This window comes from Camelina sativa, chromosome 6, assembly GCF_030686135.1.
Source record: "Camelina sativa cultivar CO46 ecotype springtype chromosome 6, ASM3068613v1".
Taxonomy (NCBI): Eukaryota; Viridiplantae; Streptophyta; class Magnoliopsida; order Brassicales; family Brassicaceae; genus Camelina; species Camelina sativa.
In genome coordinates this window covers 3,811,398-3,830,716 of record NC_141885.1, presented here as the reverse complement: position 1 = coordinate 3,830,716, position 19,319 = coordinate 3,811,398, and the positions used below count along the sequence as shown (strand labels likewise).

Here is a 19,319-nt window from a genome sequence, read left to right as displayed (position 1 = left end):
TGGGAGTTCGATTAATCGAGTTCATAAAACTCAAAAAGGGAAAGAACCAGAGCTTTTGGGTGACGAATTTGATCCTACTGATGTCTCGGTTCAAGAACAATTTGAGCTAATTGCTAAGAAAAGAAAAATCCCCAAGAAGTCAAGGCATGTATCACCAAGCAAAACAAGAAAAACAGGGGAACCGAGTACAAGATCTAAATCAAAGATGAATTCAGCAGCTTCATCAACGTACAATATTTTTATTTCTCGTGGGATTACGGAGGAACGGTCTGTGGATCTTAAGTGTAAAGATGAATGGGGCTATCTAGATTTGATCAAGAGAATGGGTATACCAGATTGTGTTGAAAATTTGCCTTGCTATGTTAAAGAAGTAATTGCAGAGTTTTATGCTAGTTTGCCAGTCAAAGCACCAACATATGGAGTTGTAGTGAGTGTTCGTGGGTATTCTTATGATTTTTCTCCAGCTGCTATTAACAGAGCGTTTCGTTAATCACCTTTGACTGAAGCAGAAAAACAGGCTGATGCAGATGCTGAATTACTTAGTCTTGGTAAAATTGCTGAAACTTTGAGTGGGGAAGATAATATTTCATGGGCAGATATGAATCCAAAGGATTTACCAGCTGCATTTGGAGCTTTGTTTAGCATCTCAGGTTATAACTGGATATCATCATCTCATAGGAATCATGTGTCTGAACAGCGAGCTAGGCTTGTGTACAAAATTATGATCAGGTGTTTGACTTGTCTAATGTTAAGAAGAATGATTCTAGGTGGTTAGTGTTTCCTAGGACCATTTTTAAGGTTCTTATGCATCAGAAGAAGATAAAGACAACTGAGTCAGAAGTTTTTGTCAAACTTGTAGCATATCGGAAAGATGCTCGCACTGGAAGGGCATATGCTACTAAGTTTCCTGAGTGTCCCAGTTTTTATGTTCCACCAGTGTCCTCTGAACCACCTCCTGCTGCAGCTCCTGGTCAGAACTTTATTGATGTTGAGTTTGGAAGTATTTGTATGTCGTTGGTTGATCAGAATGATCCAGAGGTTGTTTATAGAGCTTTGATTGATACTTCACGTGTTCTACAGACTTTATCCAAAGTGATACATTGATTGACTTAGAATCATCCCATGTCAAAGATGCTCTGATTGGTTTTTAACCTGTATACTCTTCAAGCAGGGGGAGAAGATCTGGTCTCGGTTTGCGGGGGAGCATCAAGCTAGTAGTAGTATCAGTTTGGGGGGGAGCATCAAGCTAATTTTTCCTTTTGTTTGTTTTAAACGCTGAACTTCTTTTGTGATGTTTATGTTAAACTTTAAAGGTTGGTCTTAAAGCGTGTTAAACTTTGAAGGTTGGGCTCAAAGACTTTTCATAAGTTTGTGTGTGAAGTATAGTATTGCTGCAAATTATAAACCATGGATGCTTGAAAGGAGCATAAGGTTAAAAAGGGGGAGATTGAAGATGCATCTATTGACATAGATGATGTCTTAAAACAAAAGTAGTACAAGATGTGGATCATGAGGATTAAACCAAAGAAAGGAAATCTATTATGGCGGTTAAGAGAAGTCACACGAAGCAAGAAGAAGTTTCTAGAAGAGTAAAGACTTTCTTGTTATAAGGATAAAAGGAAGTTTTACAAATATTGTTAATTTCCTAAACTATAAAGAAAAAAAAGGAAATTAACAATTCCTAGTTTAATTAGAATTGGAAATTAACCTATTGTGTGGTTGAGTCCAATTAGTATAAATAGGGGAGGCTGGGTCTTGAGAAAGATCAGCACTTCATAGATTAAGAGATCCTAGCATTGAATCTTAAGCTTTGAGAAAGAATAGCTTGAAGATTCAAAGGAGGCTAAGAGCTTAATAAGATTAGAAAATAGAGTTAAGAAAAAACCTTGTAAGAACTTATTTTCTAATAAAAAGAGAGTTGTTTGAATTTCTGTTTGATTCTCTGCGTTAAAAATCCAAAACCGTTTAGCTCTTACGTTTTCACTTTATTTGAGCAAAACAAGTTTGCATGATGAATTCGAAACCCTGACCACACTCTCCAACTCTTCAAGCATCTCAAGTCTCTCGTATGAGTTAAGGCCTATTATGGAGAAAGTTGCTTCCTTCAAGCAATTTGCATTTCTGAGGATATATTTCGCCACCTCTATCACCTCTTCTAGTTGCTCTTTGTAACCATTCCTCACAAATGTCTCGAGATGATGCAACAAACATTCCGCAACATTATTTGGTTGGTTCCATGTCCCATGAGCCACAAGATCTTTTCTTGAACCCAATGGCCGAGACTAGTGACCTCAATGACATTATATTAATTAAGCAAAACTAAACCGATTTAGGAAAAGATAGCTGAAAATGAACTTCATATTGCTTACATCAATGAGCTCGAGGAATTGCAATTGAGGAGAACTATCGAGCATGAGTGTAAGTAGATTCCACCACGCTTCTTTATTTGTATGTAGCTCCAAATATACTAGCTGGTAGAAGATGCTACCAGTAGGAAACTTAATCTATACATGAGAGAGTATTAGTACAAAAACAATGTAATATCGCCAACTCTATATATAAATTTACCTTCAAGGGTGACGACAAAGCCAAGGAAAGACGTGTGAGTGAAGTTAGAGATCCCAGAACGTTCTCATTGATTATATCAGAGACATCATGATATTTGCCTCCACCAGCTTTGGTACGTTCTCAATCAGACAAAAGTCATGACCAACAATCCCTTCAATCTTCAAGTATTTTAAAGAAGGAGCATTTATCACATAGCCCTGTAGCCTTCCACGCCTGCTACCAAATATGGACAGTCTCTGTAACGATGGCACCACAATTTTGAAACTCTTCAAAGTATTCAAACGCCTTATTGGAAATAGATGCACCATAAAATTTTCAAGATTAGGACAACCAGATAAAAGTTTAACCACAGATTCATCGTTTTTGAAGTCCACACGGTCAAGGTGCTTGTAAGGGATTTCAAACGAACCGAAGAAGGGACATCGATACGAGCCGAATACTTGAGTTTCAAGGTCTCTAGTGTTTCACAGTTATACGATAAGCATCTCGGAAATTTGAAAACTTTCCCAAGTGAACATTCTAGTACCAGCTTACGCACATTCCGGGACAGAGCAATTCCAATCAAGATTCCAATATCAATTGTAGAACATATAGAGAAACAAATTTTCAGATGCAAACTCTTTAAAACCGGAGCCTTATTGTAAGAAAGCAACGACCTGCAAATATTAGTTGAAAATGTCATTGTTCCGCGTACAGGCTTGTGATCGCTACAATCAAACTTGAGTTTAGGCAGCATCTTCCAATGAGACTGCCATTGTTTAGACAAAACACTCGTGGCTATGGCTTCTTTTGTAGGAAGCAGAGACAGTATCTGAAGAATCAGAGCTTCAGGCAATTCACTGATCCTGTCTGCATTCACAGTATCTTGGTTTCTCGTACTCCCACTATCACAATATTTGCTGTCAAAAATACCAAAACAGATCAACAAAGAAAGACATGTTAAGTTTTGGACATTACAAGTGAAAGAATCCTAAAACATGTAAAGAAACTAACCATCGTTTCATTTTGTCAAACTTTTGTTTTAAACCCTTATGATGATTTACGCCTTTGATCTCAATATGCAAACGTTTCTGCTCAGATTTGAATAAGGTTAACGAGCAAAGTGGAGATGCAAAAGTTAAGAGAGATCCGAAGTTTGCTATTAATTAATAGATATCCTTGTTCTTCACTTTTTATTATGGTCAAAAAAAACAAACTATCCTAATTACAAGCAGCTATTTGGGGCATACGAAAGAGTCCACAACTATATTTTTTTTTTTCCACATCTCCTCGAAGCAACCACATTTACAGGAGAGATATCTCTCAACGGAACCCTAAGACCCTACTTTGTTCAGTAAACTTCGTTATTTTTCATTAATTTCTGTTTTTTACCATTCTTAGTTTCATTAAGTAAAAATGTTTTACCATTTTTTAATTAATTTCATACAATACATATTTCACCTAAGAAAAAAAAAACATTTTCTCGACCAAAGCGTAATTAAAGTTTATTTTCATATGAATTATATGACATCATTTGGAAATGCCAAAATATTTACTACGCCTTAAAGAAAAAACAGTCTTTACACCAAAGCATAGTTAAAGTTAGATGTGAGAACAAAGACTGCTATAATACATATTTCTCATATGACCAGAAGCTGGCATGAACTCGAAGCCCTGACCACACTATTCAAATCCTCGACCATGTTATCTCTCTCTTTAGGATCAGTGATGTGTTTTGAGGAAAAAGTTGCTCTCTTCAAACGATTTGAGTTACTTAGAATATATTTTGCCACTTCAACCTCACCCTCTCGGTTCCAAGCATAGAAATCCCAAACGAATGTCTCAAGGTTCCACAATAAACATTCAGGAACTTTTTCTGGTCGATTCCATGAGTTCCCACAAGCCACAAGGTCTTTTCTCCAACCCAATTTCTGACAGAGAAAAACATGCAATGTATGTCACTATATATTAAGATCATCAGGACAAATTTTTTTATGACGGATGAATATATTGCTTACGCCATTGAGCTTGAGAACTTGCAAATTAGGAGAACCATCAAGCATGGGGGTAAGTAGATTCCACCAACTAGGTTCATAAGTAGTATATAGCTCCAAGTATACCAGATTATAGAAGATGCTACCCCTGGGAAACTTAAACTATACATGAAGAAGTATTATTAGTACATAAATAATGTAATAACAAAACTAAATTAATTGCAAGAAAAACCTGATAATCTACCTCCAAAGGTGATAATAATCTCAAGGAAAGACGTTGGACTGAAGTTATAGATTCGAGAAGGTTCTCATTTATTATCTGCGGGTCAACAATGAGATTTGCCTTTCTCAGATCAGTCACCTTCTCAATCAGACAAAAGTCAAGACTAGTGTACACTTCAATCTTCAAGTATTTTAAAGAAGGAGCATTTATCACATAGCCACCACAACTTTGTCCGCTACCATCGTTATTATAAATTGTTAGTCTCTGTAATGATGGGACGGCGATAGTGAAAGTCTTCACATTTCCATTACCATGAACATTCAAGTTTTCGAGATTAGGACAGCCAGATAAAAGGTTCATAACTGATGCATCGTCTTTGAAAATCACATAGAAAAGGTGCAGAGTTCTAAGGGATTTCAGACAAACTGAAGAAGCGGGGACATCTAAAAGAATCGAATACTTGAGTTCCAAGGTCTCTAGTGTTTCAACGTTGTAAAAGCTTGTAGGAAATCTGAATTTTTCAATATAATTAACTTGGAGTACCAGCTTACGCAAATTGCGGGCGAATGCAATTCCAATCAGTTTTTCAGTATCCATTGCAGTAAACTCATCGAAACAGATATTGAGATGCAAACTCTTTAGAACCGGAGCCTTTTGTAAAAGCAAAGCCTTGCTTTGGTAAGGACCGCAAGAATCAAAACTGAGTTTAGGCAAAGTCTTCCAAAGAGACTGCCATTGCTTGGACAAAACACTCGTGGTTACAGCAACTTCCATCGGAAGATGAGACAATATCTCCAGAATCAAAGCCTCAGGCAACTGACTGATCCTGTCCTCCTCATAATCAAAGCCATCTATTTTGCTGCTAAAGATCACAACAAAAGACACACGAGTTGGTTTTTTAAAATTTGGAGATTACAGTTAAAGAATCCTGAAACATATAAAGAATCTAACCGTTGTTCCATATTGTTCAAGCTTGAATTGAAGCAGATGCAGATGGGATCTGGTCGAATTCGGCCGCCGTAGAGAGCAAGGCTAAAGAGGGTTGTTTCGGAGGAAATATATATGGTTTGTGTGTATTTTAGACGAATGCCTAGTGATGTTAATATATATATATATATATATATATATATAGAGGCGTCTAACAAGAAAAAAAAAAAAAGGAAAAAAATCCAAGCACATTTACATAGATTGATTCAAACCACTTTATTTTAATGTATATAAATTATATTCAGTGTGTATCCGTAAATTTTAGTTTATTTTTATCTATTTTAAGGGAAGGTTATTGGTTTGTAATTTAAATAGAGTTTTGATATCTTTAAATGTTATGTAGAATATGTGATGTTATTCAATAAAATTTTGTTAAACTCTGCAAAAGTTTGGTGTTATTAGTTTATCATATGTAAAAAATTGTTTAAAATATTAATAAATTTGGGGTTATTAATTAGATTCATGATTTTATAAAGTCTGTAAAAGTTTTGTGTTATCCAACTAAAATAAAAGAATTTAGAATTGTTAATGAATTCAATTATTATATGTATATATATTAGTTTATGATTTTATAGCTTTTTTTAATTCACAAAATAAAGTCATGAAAATATCATTAAATAAACAGATTGTTTGGAAAACTTAACAAAATTATTGAAGAACCAATCAACATTATAGAAAACCCTTTAGCAAATCCTATATAATCTTTAGCAAATCCTTTATAATCTTTAGAATCTAATAACACCTCTTAAAATTAAAAAGTCACAAACCCAATATAGTATATACAATAAAATTTCTATAAATAAATAAAGTTGAGACCATGAAAATTTATTAATTTAAAGAGGTTTTAATTTATCAATAAATTAATAATTATTAATTTATAGAGAGATTTTTCTAATATGGTAGTTTTTTCAAAAGAAAAGTTTTAAAATAAGATTGAATTAATATAACTAATACTTTTATAGAATGAAAATAATAATTATCATATTTTCAAGAGGATACTCAAAGTTTCTTATATAGTAAAAATATTAGAAATGAACTCTAACAGAAAGTAATGTGTATACATATACATATATTTTAATAATTTTAGATACTTATTAATTTATATTATTGATGGAACCATGTCTTTATAAATGATTTTCAAAAAAAATATTTTATTATTTTATCAAATTGTGTCTAAATTACATTGACCCAACTATTTAGGACCGGAAAAATATATTAATTTATAATAATTATTAATTTACAAAGTATTAATTTAGAGAAGTTCTAGTGTAACCTTAACAATTCATACATTACAGAATTTGTAACCGGTTAAACTACAACTCAACATTTGAAACCAATACAACCGAATGAAGTAAGACGTTTATAAATCCATTTTTGGGGATGAATGAGAAAGTTTTGGAGATAGTTGACTATATATTTTGGTTGACTTAACAACAAGCATAAGAACATTTCCATTGCATATACTGCTGGTGTTTTTGGTTTTTTTTTTTAATATAAATGTAAGACATGTTTTAGAGAGAGAGAAGAATAAATGTCTTCTCCAAGATATTTAAAGACACCTTTTTAGACCTTTCAACTTATCTGTCACCTTCCTATTGGTTTTCAGTTCTAATATAATTTTTAATTTAATTTTTGATTCTGACTTAGACACTACCATCTGTATCGGAAGGGCATATATTTTGGTTGATTCTAGATCTAAAAGAACCGAATGCTTGAGTTCCAAGATCTTTACTGTATCACAGTTGTACAAGCTTTTCGGAAATATGAATTTTGTTCATTATATTCAACTTGGAGTATGCCATCTCACAAACATTGCGTGCAAAAATGCAATTCCAATCAAGATCCAGTATCCACTGCATTACACCTATATGCAAACTCTGTAGAAGCGGAGCCTTGCAAGTTGCGAACATTTATTGAAACTGCAAAAGTATAAAGAAAAATATACAGTTTCCAGCAAAAGCTTCTCCACAAGGACCAAAACCTCTTCACAAAACCCAAAATTGTATCACCCGTACTAAATACATAATAATTAAACGGTCAAGCAGGCCATACTAGAACTCAGTATCCAATTAAACATCATAATAATAAAAAAGTTATATGTAAAGAAAAGACTATTTTTCTAGGTTACATTCGAATACAATTGAAGCTCTGGCCACACTTTCGAATTCCTCCACCATCTCAACCATCTCAATCATGTCTTGAGAATTTTTCTCTTCATAGATTCTTCACGATTTGTGTTCCTTAGGAATTAGGATGTATTTCGCCACTTCTTTTTCATCTTCTCCTAGCCTTTTGCAGCCTTTCCACATAAATGTCTCAAGATGAAACAACAAACATCCAAGAACATTCTTTGGTTGATTCCAACTCCTAATGGCCAAACGATTGTTTGCAATACGCCATTCCTAAGACAACGAAGGGAAAACACAATGTATACTGTTATTATTAGATCTTTACAACCAACTTGCAAAAAAATTCTGACAGATGAACATTGCTTACACCAATGAGCTTGAGAACTTGCAATTTAGGAGAACTATCGAGCATGAGCACAAAGATACCAACTGACAGAAGATACATGAGATGAGGCAATAATATTAGCACAAAAACAGTGTGTGATAACAATTACTTGCAAGAAAAGTTTACCTCCAACGGTGATAAAGCCAAGGAAAGACGTTTGACTGACGTGAGAGATTCCTCATTGATTATCTTAGAGACATTACTAATAGTTGCCTCCACCAACTCCGGCCCATTCTCCATCAGACAAAAACTCAAGAGCCTTAACCCCGTCAATATTTAAGTACTTCAAAGAAGGAGCATTTATCACATAGCCAGAAACAAACCCTTGTGAATCGTTTCCATCAAAAATTGTTAGTCTTTGTAAGGATGGCTCAGAAATAGTGAAAGTCTCCATATCCGATACAGTACCAAATTTTCAAGATTAGGGCACCCAGATAAAAGGTTAACAAATGTTTCACCGTCTCTTTAGTCCACATAGTCAAGACGTACGCAGAGTTCTAAGAGACTTGAGACAAACCTTAGAAGGGACATCAATGCAGACCCAACTTATGAGTGTCAAGCTCTCTAGCGTTTCACAGTTATACAAGCTTGTAGGAAATCTGAAATACCCTTTCTCAGATATAGGATGGAGAACCAACTTACGCACACGGCGTGCGTATGCGATTCCAATCCACATTCCAACATCCACAGAACGACACTTGCCAACCTCAAACTCGAGATGCAAACTCTCTAGAACCGGAGCTTTATTGGAAAGCAAAAGCCTGGTTACGATCTCTGAGTATGTCTTGTGTTCACTTTGATTGTTTTCATAATCAAACTTGAGTTTAGGCACAAGCTTCCAGAGAGACCTCCATGGTTTAGACAAAACTCTAGTGGCTACAACATTTTAACTGGAAGTAAAAATAATGAATTAAATGGTTTAGAAGGAGAACCCTCGAACATTCATGAGAAAGAAATGCACAAGAAAAAAAAAACCTATAACGGGTCATAAAAGTATACCATTGTTTCATTGTCGTTGATGGAGATAAAAGTATTCCTTCCTAGTGTTATCGAATTACAAACGCTGTTTCTACGTACGTTCAGAACGCAGACGAAGCCAAACGCTCAGAAAGGTATTGTTTTTGTATTCCGTAGAGAAAGAAAGACCTAATTCCTCCCGTTTGCTGGCCGCTTCAACCGTAGCTCATGGCGGCGGTAGAAGATATTGAAGTAGATTTGTTCGGCGAATGTTAGGGTTTCTGAGAGGAGGAGACGGAGTCTTCTCTGCCTCTTACAGTCAGTCTCAAGTCATTTTCGACTCTTCGTTGTTTAGTCCGCCAATAACACTTCACTTCAAAGTTTATTTATTTCATTGACCCAAAAATTAAACTATTTCTTTGATTTTTAAATTCAATATATAAAAATTTTATCTAATTAATAAAACCAAAATTTTCTCAAAAAGAATATCTAATTAATAGAACCAAAATTATCTCAAATTTTGTAATTTGAAAAAAAAGTTTGAAAACTAATGTAGAAAAGTGAAATTGTCGTTTGCCAACATAGTTACCTCTAGATGTTACAAGAATGTTTCCACAACGCATAAATGAGAGTATGTATGCATGCGCATGCCTTGGCTGGTTAAAACATCCGGGGATTCAACTGGATTTAAGGGACGAATTTTATATGAGTAGCTAGCTAGCCGGTTCTATGAATCGCAACGTATAGGAAATCGGTTAACATGCATATATGTTTTCATACGTAATCTCAACCAAATATAAATCTTGGTTCCAGTTAGTCAGATATTGTGTAACTTCCACTTTGATTTTACGATTCTTCTATATGTTTTGCGATTCTTTATTTTAACCGCAAAACTTAGTGACATACGTCAACATCTAAAACCAATGACGTCTGTAATACTAGAACTTTTTTTTTTTTTACGAGAAACCTCTCTTTTATTCATAACAAGTTCGTGATACAGAAGCCATGACTGTGCTAAGTCATACAGTTCTTAAAAACAAGAAATTAATACAGACAGATGCCCATATTACAAGTAGAATAAAGTTGGTAACCGACTCTTCCGCTTCGGTTAGCTTCTTATCTCTTCATGACAGGACACCTAACCACGCCCATGGTTTCCCGCGTCCACGATTCCCACGTCCCCGGTTACCCCTTCCTCGAGCATTAGAAGATTCTTTTATCTCCTTAGCTTTGATGGAAGGTTGAACTGGTCTTTCACGCAAAATTCGTTGTCCAGCCGGAGTCATTTGATCCAACATTCTCGACTCAGTGTCGGAATCATCGGACTCAATTGAATCTTCATCTGACCCAAGTGACTCTCCATCTGAAAACGAAGACCCCAAATGGTTAAACCTGTTGTTAGTCATGACATGTCTTACCTCACTTTCACTAAGAGCATGTTCATGTGAGCCTGCTATTTCAGCAACTATTTCAACTGAGTAAACAGCCTCAGTTACAATTCCAGCTTCAACAATTGTATGACAATCTGCCACCTCGGTGCTTTCCTCTATGACTTGGATTGGGCTAGCCTCAACTGCTAGAGCTGTACCGAGTTGGATTTTTGTGGTTGTGGTAAAGGGAGCAACTGGAGGCTCAGATGGAAGAGTGATTGGTGATACCAAAGCAGAGAGACTAGAAATACTTACAATAGTAGGAGCGGTGACATCTTTTGAAACCAGCTGAGTAACTTTTTCATTCGGCAGATGGGGGTGCAAACAGTGGGAGGCCTTATGCCCTAACTGTCCACAATCTCCACAAACCGCTGGGATCCAAGCATACTCAACATTCACCATAGAAATGTTACCCCTTTTGTCAGCTGCAGCAATCCTAGGAGGGAAAGCTTTACTCAGCTCCACTTCCACCAATATCTTGGCCTCACCCATTAAGGAAGGGTCAAGTCTTGGTTTATACGTAGCCATAGGAGCACCTAACCCTGATACAATATGACTAATTCCTGGAATTGAGTACAACCTGTGTGGTATATTTTTGAGTGTTACCCAGACAGGAATAGTTGATATCTCTGGGAGATCAAATGTTTCTGCATCAGACCAAGGAGCAACAAACATAAGACAATCATCAACATGCCATATTCCTCTTTGGAGAACCCAAGCTCTGGTTGAAGCATCTGGGATATGGAAGAGAAATCTTGAACCATCTAACTTGCGCATAAAGATCTTACACTTTCTACCCCAAATTCTATTTAACAGTGCATGAATCAATCCATTAGGAGGAGGACTACATCTATAGAACTGACCTAAAACATATTCCTTCTGTTCTCAATACCTTGCAACAAGACATGACTCGGAATTGTTACTTTTGGAGTACCGTCTTCCATATACTCCGGTGAGGTAGCTCTGTAAAGATTTCTTGCTGCCGGATCCATTTTAGCAGCCCAAGGAAACCTTAGATTATCTTCCTGTGATGATTCAGGAAGATTTTTCCTCGGTCCAGAGATTGTTACTCCATTCGCAGCTTGTTGCGAGGTGGATGAAGAGGTATACTTTAGCTTCTTCGCCCAAGCTCCTTTCAGAGGTGGAGAAACCAAATCCTTAGGGGCATTGGGTTTGTTAGATGCATCAACAACAACCTCCACGGGTTCAGATGAAAGCTCGTTTGAAGACACCGGTTCAGGCTCTGCGTTAAGTGGTAATGATGGAACCTTCGGAGGAGGTTGACTTACGGCATCGTGAGAAGAGCAGTGGGTATCTTCCGGCGAGACACCATCCACCACTTTGGATATCGATGCCACCGGAGTAGTAGAATGAACAGAGACCAGTAATTTCTCAACGGCCGTGGGAAGGAGAGACTTCGCCGGCGGTGAAGAAGAAGAGTCGGGAGCAGAGGATATGGTGATTTGGTTTGCAACCTCGTTCTTCAACGCCGACCAACGATGCTTGCTAGGCCATCGTGGATCTGGAACTGAAGATTCTAAGCAAGCAAGAAGAGGCGATGAAGATCTCCGGTTGAGACTTGACGGAGGAAGCAACTCACCAGAATTTTCTTCAATTTTGGATCCCAGATCCATGTCGAATAAACCACCGATTAATACTCAAAGTTGGTTTAATGGCTAGCTAGAGATGGAACAAAACCGAATATGGTGTTCGTGAGTGACGACGCGCCGGAGCAACGCCGACCTGAGGAAACACAATCCAAAGCTCTCTCTCTCTATGACTCCCAACCAGTTTTCGAGTCGCGAGGAGGAACTTCTTTATAACTTCTTTATAACATATAAATCATAAAACTCCAAAATTGGATCACCATGACACCAAATCAAAAGTAAGGATTTTTTTTTTTTTCACGTTCATTCACATCCAAAATAGATAAAAATTCCTAGAAACCGGTTGAACAAAAAGCATAGTAAGTTAGTAACTAAAAGTTATAAAAGACTCACATAATATATAATGTTTCATTTGACCAGAATCTGGCATGAACTTGAAGCCCTGACCACACTATTTAAACTCTCGACCATCTCAACTCTCTCTTTAGGACTGACCATTTCGGTCTCTCCTTCTCGTTTCCATTCAAAGCCTTCCCATATGAGTGTCTCGAGGTTCCACAATAAACATTCAGGAACATTCTTGGGTTGATTCCATAATTTCCCACAAGCCGTGTGGGGTCTTGGTCGCTGAACCAAATTGAGAGAGAAACACATGCAATATATGTTATTATTAGATCATCAAACCTACTGAAAAATTTGTTGATACAAATGAACATTAATTGCTTACATCAATGAGCTTGAGGACTTGCAATTTAGGAGAATTATCAAGCATAAGGGTAAGTAGATTCCACCACTCGGCTTTATATGTAAGCAGCTCCAAATATACCAGCTGATAGAAGATGTTACCTGTGGGAAACTTAATCTATGCATTAGGCATAGTATTAGTACATATAAACAAATTCAATAACCAACTAAATTAATTAATTGCATGAAACCTGAAAATCTATACCTTCAAAGATGATAATTCCAAAAAAAGACGTTTGACTGAAGTTAGATATCCCAAAAGGTTCTCAATGATTGTATTAGAGACATATGAGATTTGCCTCCACCAACATAGTCACATTCTCCATCACAAGAGACCTAAGCCCTTCAATCTTCAAGTATTTCAAAGAAGGAGCATTTATCACATAGCCTGAATGCCTGCTAGTGTAATCATAAATTGTGAGTCTTTGTAAGGATGGCACGGCAATAGTGGAAGTTTCAAGATTAGGACAACCAGTTAAGAGGTTAATAACCAATTCATCGTCTTTGAAGTCTATGAAGCGAAGATGCAGAGTTCTAAGGGATTTCAGACAAACTGAAGAAGGGACATCCATACGAACGAAGAACTTGAGTTTCAAGGTCTCTAGTTTTTCAAAGTTAAACTAGCTTTCAGGAATTCTAACCCATTTCACAAGGTCAACTTGGAGTACCAGCTTAAGCACATTGCGAGATAATGCAATCCCAACCAAGTCGCTAATATATTTTGCATTACATCTATCTAAAAGAACTTTGAGATGCAGACTTCTTAAAACTGGAGCCTTGTGAGAAAGCATGGTCTTACAGACGTTCTTTGAAAATGTTCCGCGTTTATGTAGAATTAGGGGTCGAATTGACTTGGTTTTATTAACCTATGAACTTTTGGTATTTATACAACAGACCCGTGAATAAGATAAGGTCTAAGACTCCTAAGAATATACGACTTGGACTTATCACAATAAGATTAGGAACACAACACAAACGATATGAGCTTATCCCGTAATACTCCCCCTCACGTTGGAGTGTGAAGATCCTGAGCACCCAACTTGGACATTATGTAGAGGAACTGATCACGACCAAAGGCTTTTGTAAAAATGTCAGCGAGCTGTTCCGTTGTACGAACATGTTGTGTCGAGATAATCCTGTCACGAACCGCATCACGAACATCATGACAACCGTTCTCAATATGCTTAGTCCGCTCATGAAAAACTGAGTTAATAGCTATATAAATAGCAGCTTTGCTATCACAATACAAACGAGCTGGTGCAGCTTGGTCGACGCCTAATTCTTGCAACAATTTGTGAAGCCATTTGATTTCTTTGCGAAGCCATTTGCTCGATACTCAGATTCTGCGGAAGAATGAGAAACAGTCTTTTGTTTCTTAGTTTTCCATGAAATAGGCGAACCACCAAGTAACACAACATAAGCACTAAGAGAACGACGAGTAACCGGACGAGAACTCCAATCCGAATCACAATAAACTTCAAGTGATAACTCCGAGGAGGAATGAAGCAAAATACCCTGTCCTGGACACCCCTTTAAGTAACGAACAACTCGCAAAGCAGCATCCATGTGAACTTCACGTGGTGTTTGCATAAACTGTGCCAAAACATGAACAGAGTAACTCAACTCTGGACGCGTATGAAGCAAATACAACAAACGACCAACAAGACGACGGTAAGGCTTAGGATCCGAAAGCAGAGGACCATCATTAATAGCAAGATGATGATTTTGTTCCAACGGAGTAAAGGCAGAATGCACACCAAGAACCCCACTATCAGAAATAACTTCAAGTGCATACTTACGCTGTGACAAGAAGATACCTTCAGCACCACGACTCACCTCAATACCCAAGAAATATTTAAGTTTCCCCAAATCCTTCATAGAGAAACAACGACTAAGATAGTCTTTAAACTTCTGAAGCATATAACCATCATTACCACAAATAATGAGATCATCAACATAGATCAACACACGCAACTCAATCCCTTTGCGAGTATAGGAGAAAAGGGAGTAATCATCATACGACTGAACGAAACCAAAGCGGAGAAGAGAGTCAGAAAGCTTTTAAACCCAACATCGAGGGGCCTGTTTCAAGCCGTACAACAACTTACGAAGACGCCAAACCTTGCCAGGATGAGAATGACGAAATCCCTAAGGTAGCTTCATGTAAACCTCCTCATCGAGATCACCATGAAGAAACGCATTATGAACATCCATTTGGTAGACCTCCCATTGCTTAGCAGCCACAAGACGAAGGAGTGTGCGAACAGTTGTCATACGAACAACAGGAGCAAATGTCTCCTTGTAATCCTCCCCCTCGACCTGATTGCTTCCAAGAGCAACAAATCGAGCTTTGTAACGTTCTATAGTACCATCCGAATTATATTTGGTTTTGTAAATCCATTGACAACCAATGGCTACTTTGTTAGGAGGCAAATCAACCAACTCTCCTGTCTTATTGATCTCAAGAGAATCAACCTCCTTAGTCATCGCATTGTTCCACTCTTTGATCTTAACCGCCTCTTTAAAATGCTTAGGTTCAGTATTAGCAGTAATAGCTGCTAAAAAGACCTGATGACTCGGTGAAAAGCTATCATCAGAAACAGAATCCGTCAAAGGGAACAGAGACGTACCTTGGACCAGTGCCGAAGACTGTAACGGAGAGTCGGAAAGAGCGTGTGATGAAGATGGTGTGTAATTAGCATTGTAGAGAACATAATCAGATAAACGCACAGACGGCTTAGTAGTACGCGTACTTTGTCGTAGCGCAGGAGCAGGCTGTGGAACTTGTCGATCAACAGTAACTAACGAAGGAACTAGCTCAGTACTAGGAGTGTCCGGAAGTGAAGGTGGCGAAGAAACATCAGAAACAACCGCTTCTGCAGGAGTTAGAGACTCATCTTCTATAGAACCAACAATGTCATTAGCGATAGGTGGAGGAGCAATAACCGGAGTCGCCAAAAGAGAATCTGCGGGAGGAACAACGTTGCTCCCACTATCACCCATAGTGGTCATTATCCAATCATCATCACAATGAACCGGTGATGGAGACACCACAGACGGAGAAGACGAAACAGTAGCAGCATAAGGAAACACATCTTCTTGAAAAACAACATCGTGAGACACAAGAAACTCATTACGCTCAATATCAAACACCTTCCATCCTTTCCTACCAAAAGGATAGCCCACAAATACACACTTGCGGCTACGCTGACCAAATTTATCATTCTCCCGTGTAGTACGATGAACATAACATGCAGAACCAAAAACACGGAGCTGATCATAAGCAGGCTTGCAATCATGAAGAATTTCATAAGGAATGCGACCAGAATGAATAGCAGATGGAGTGCGGTTGATTAAATAGGTGGCGGTGAGCACAGCTTCACCCCAAAACTTGATAGGCAAACTTGCCTGAAACAACAGAGCCCTAGCAACATTGAGAATGTGTCGATGCTTACGTTCTACACGACCATTCTGTTGGGGCGTACCCACACACGACGTCTGATGAACAATGCCATTGGCACGAAAATGAGATGAAAGACACATGAATTCCGTCCCATTGTCTGTTCGAACTGTCTTGACCGCTTTACCGAACTGTTTTTCCGTGTATGTCAAGAAATTTTGCAGAACACTGCGAACTTCAGATTTCTCAAGCAAAAGATATGTCCAAACAGCCCTTGAGAAATCGTCAACAATTGTTAAAAAATATACTGCACCGCAAGAAGAAGGGACACGATATGGACCCCAAACATCACAATGAATCAGTGAAAAACAATCTGTTGGTTTATTAATGCTCTCTGGAAAAACTGATCTTGTTTGTTTAGCTCGAAAACATACGTCACAAGACAAAGAGCTGACAGAAGACGAGGAACTAGAAAATAAAGGTAAAGCCGAAATAACCGAAAAACTAGGATGTCCTAAACGTCGATGCCACAAAGCCTGATCATAGACCGCACTCGCCATATGAATCTTTGTTGTAGCCACATCCATAAGATAATACACACCATCACGCTCTTCACCGCTTCCAATCAAAGTCTTCGAAAAACGGTCCTGTAAGAAAAAAATAGTGTCAGAAAACATGGCACGACACTTTGTTTGTTTCAAAATCTTCGAAACAGAGATCAGTGTGCAAGTCAGAGAAGGCACAAATAGAACATTAGTCAACTTAACATTATTTGAGAGCGGAAAAACTCCCATGCTTATAGCAAAAGCTTTACTTCCATCAGTAAATCCAACTGGACTTGGTGGAATGGGAACCACATTGATTAGCAAAGAGATATTCCCTGTCATGTGGTGAGATGCTCTAGTATCCAAAATAACTTTGCCAATTTTTATCTTACCAGACAACTTGTTGGAGCTATCAGTTGCAGATGTGTTGTTGTTGGACTTTACTTGAAGAAACTGAGTGAAAGCCTTCAAGTGTTCTTGTGTAAACTCAGGAAAAGCAAACGAATTGGAGGTTGTAGCATGCGCAGCAACCAGCTGACCACGTCCACGACCATTGCTATTGAAAGAAGAACCACAACCGCCTCTTCCTCTACTGCTAGAACCATGACCATTGTAACTCTTTTCAGACCTCTCCGTCCACCAATCTGGGAAGCCGACGAGTTGCCAACAATCACGCTTTTCATGACCAGTACGACCGCAATGAGAGCAAGATAGACGACTCTTACTCATGATTGAGTCTGGTTTGCTTCCACTAGTAGCCTCCGATCTGGTAAGAAAACCCACAGCCTCTTTTTGTTCACGTTGACGGGTTGAAGACAACCTCTGTTCCTCCCTTATTACTCTGCTATAAACTTCACCAAGAGAGGAAAGAGGGTCCATCGCAACAAGAGTGGCACACAGACCACCAAATCTGGACTCATCGAGACCCAGCACAAACTGATGAACCTTTTCTTCCTCTCTTTCTTTTGCAGGAGCAGAGGTAGCTCCACAGGTACACAAACCACAAGAACACACAGTGAGAGGTTTATAAATCTGATATTCCTCCCAAAGAGAAGACAACTTGCCATAGTAGTCGATAACCGCTTGGCCCTCTTGTCGACACGACGCAAGCTGACCTTTAAGTTGATGAACACGCACTTTATTTCTAATAGAGAAACGCTGCTTCAAGTCTAGCCACAAGTGATGAGCATTGGCTATAAAAGTGACTATAGATTTCACCTTTGGTTCGATGGAAGTCCTTATCCAACCAACGATCATAGAGTTCACCGTTAGACAGTTCTCAAAATTAGGATCATCACCGGTTGGTTTAGGGATTGTTCCATTGATGAAGCCTGTCTTACGTTTAGCTTGGAGGGCATTTAACATCTCTGTTGCCCACTCGTTGTAGTTGTCGCCTGTTAACAAAACCGATGAGATCATGGAACTGGGGTTGTCGGAGCTTGACAAAGTAAAGGGAGACACCACAGGTGTCTCTTGCTGTTGACCAACAGCTGTTTTGGTTACAGAAGAACTATCCTCCACCGTAGACATGATTGCTTGTCACGCAAGAAACGAAAATTGAAAATAGAAGATCGAAACTATCGATGAAAAAAGGAAGAGAATTTTGTGATCTTAGCTCTGATACCATGTAGAATTAGGTGTCGAACTGACTTGGTTTTATTAACGTATGAACTTTTGGTATTTATACAACAGACCCGTGAATAAGATAAGGTCTAAGACTCCTAAGAATATACGACTTAGACTTATCACAATAAGATTAGGAACACAACACAAACGATACGAGCTTATCCCGTAATAGTTTACGTTTGTGATGATAGCTAGAATCAAACTTGAGTTTAGGCAGCATCTTCCAAAGAGACTGCCATTGTATTGACAAAACACTTGTGGCTATGGCTTCTTCTGTAGGAAGAAGAGACAATATCTTCAGAATCAAAGCTTTAGGCAACTCACTGATCCTGTCCTCTTTCGCAACATCTCGATTATTCATTGTCTCGCCATTTTTTTTGCTGCCAAACACCACAACAAAAGACATGAACGAGTTTAGTTTCGAGTTTTGGAGGTTAACTGTTACTAAATCCTAAAACATATATATATATATATATATATATATATATATATATATATATATATCGAAACGTACCATGGTTCCATAGCTGTTATAGCCTTGTGTCTTTTCGACATCCCAACGAGTAAGGCGAGGTAGAAGAGTTAGGGTTTCGGGAGGAGTATGTTTAGTTTGAGTGTTTGACTCTTGCCGCATTAAACCTCTGTTAACGATTTTTTTTTTCTGTCAACTTATATTAATGATTTATATGAGTCTTCTTTTTTTTAGGGTCAACTTTTTTTTTTAGGGTCAATTTTATTTTATATC

At 37.9% G+C, this 19,319-nt stretch overlaps 2 protein-coding genes and 3 pseudogenes across 7 annotated transcripts; all 5 read right to left on the bottom strand.

The window, feature by feature from the left end:
• Window positions 1-1,567: 1,567 nt before the first annotated feature.
• Window positions 1,568-3,684, bottom strand: LOC104793934 (putative F-box/FBD/LRR-repeat protein At4g13965; annotated as a pseudogene). Its single transcript, XR_015558971.1, has 4 exons — window positions 3,562-3,684; window positions 2,569-3,467; window positions 2,370-2,504; window positions 1,568-2,282 (listed from the first exon to the last, which is right to left on the bottom strand). The product of XR_015558971.1 is annotated as a putative F-box/FBD/LRR-repeat protein At4g13965 (transcript).
• Window positions 3,685-4,025: 341 nt separating this feature from the next.
• Window positions 4,026-6,048, bottom strand: LOC104790334 (putative F-box/FBD/LRR-repeat protein At4g13965). 2 transcript variants are annotated; one of them, XM_087455538.1, is made up of 4 exons: window positions 5,716-6,048; window positions 4,786-5,626; window positions 4,566-4,703; window positions 4,026-4,478 (listed from the first exon to the last, which is right to left on the bottom strand). In XM_087455538.1, exons 1-4 carry the CDS (start codon window positions 5,724-5,726, stop codon window positions 4,188-4,190), a joined length of 1,281 nt encoding a protein of 426 aa, XP_087311664.1. In that variant the 5' UTR covers window positions 5,727-6,048; the 3' UTR covers window positions 4,026-4,187. The 2 variants fall into 2 exon arrangements, with proteins under 2 accessions (XP_087311664.1, XP_010514366.1); XM_010516064.3 differs by having other exon boundaries at window positions 4,786-5,623; window positions 5,716-6,023.
• A 1,814-nt stretch (window positions 6,049-7,862) lies between these two features.
• On the bottom strand, window positions 7,863-9,845 carry LOC109133281 (F-box/LRR-repeat protein At3g26922-like; annotated as a pseudogene).
• A 322-nt stretch (window positions 9,846-10,167) lies between these two features.
• Window positions 10,168-12,816, bottom strand: LOC104790333 (uncharacterized). Of its 3 annotated transcripts, XM_087455820.1 has the most exons (3): window positions 11,545-12,493; window positions 10,908-11,299; window positions 10,168-10,585 (listed from the first exon to the last, which is right to left on the bottom strand). In XM_087455820.1, the coding sequence occupies exons 1-3, from the start codon at window positions 12,284-12,286 to the stop codon at window positions 10,505-10,507; spliced, it is 1,215 nt and encodes a 404-aa protein (XP_087311946.1). In that variant the 5' UTR covers window positions 12,287-12,493; the 3' UTR covers window positions 10,168-10,504. The 3 variants fall into 3 exon arrangements, with proteins under 3 accessions (XP_087311946.1, XP_010514363.2, XP_087311947.1); XM_010516061.3 differs by having other exon boundaries at window positions 10,168-11,299; window positions 11,545-12,816; XM_087455821.1 differs by lacking the exon at window positions 10,908-11,299 and having other exon boundaries at window positions 11,545-12,816.
• Window positions 11,327-18,935, bottom strand: LOC109133280 (putative F-box/FBD/LRR-repeat protein At4g13965; annotated as a pseudogene). The gene is made up of 4 exons (XR_015560417.1): window positions 18,745-18,935; window positions 13,209-13,819; window positions 12,987-13,121; window positions 11,327-12,886 (listed from the first exon to the last, which is right to left on the bottom strand). The product of XR_015560417.1 is annotated as a putative F-box/FBD/LRR-repeat protein At4g13965 (transcript).
• Window positions 18,936-19,319: the final 384 nt, after the last annotated feature.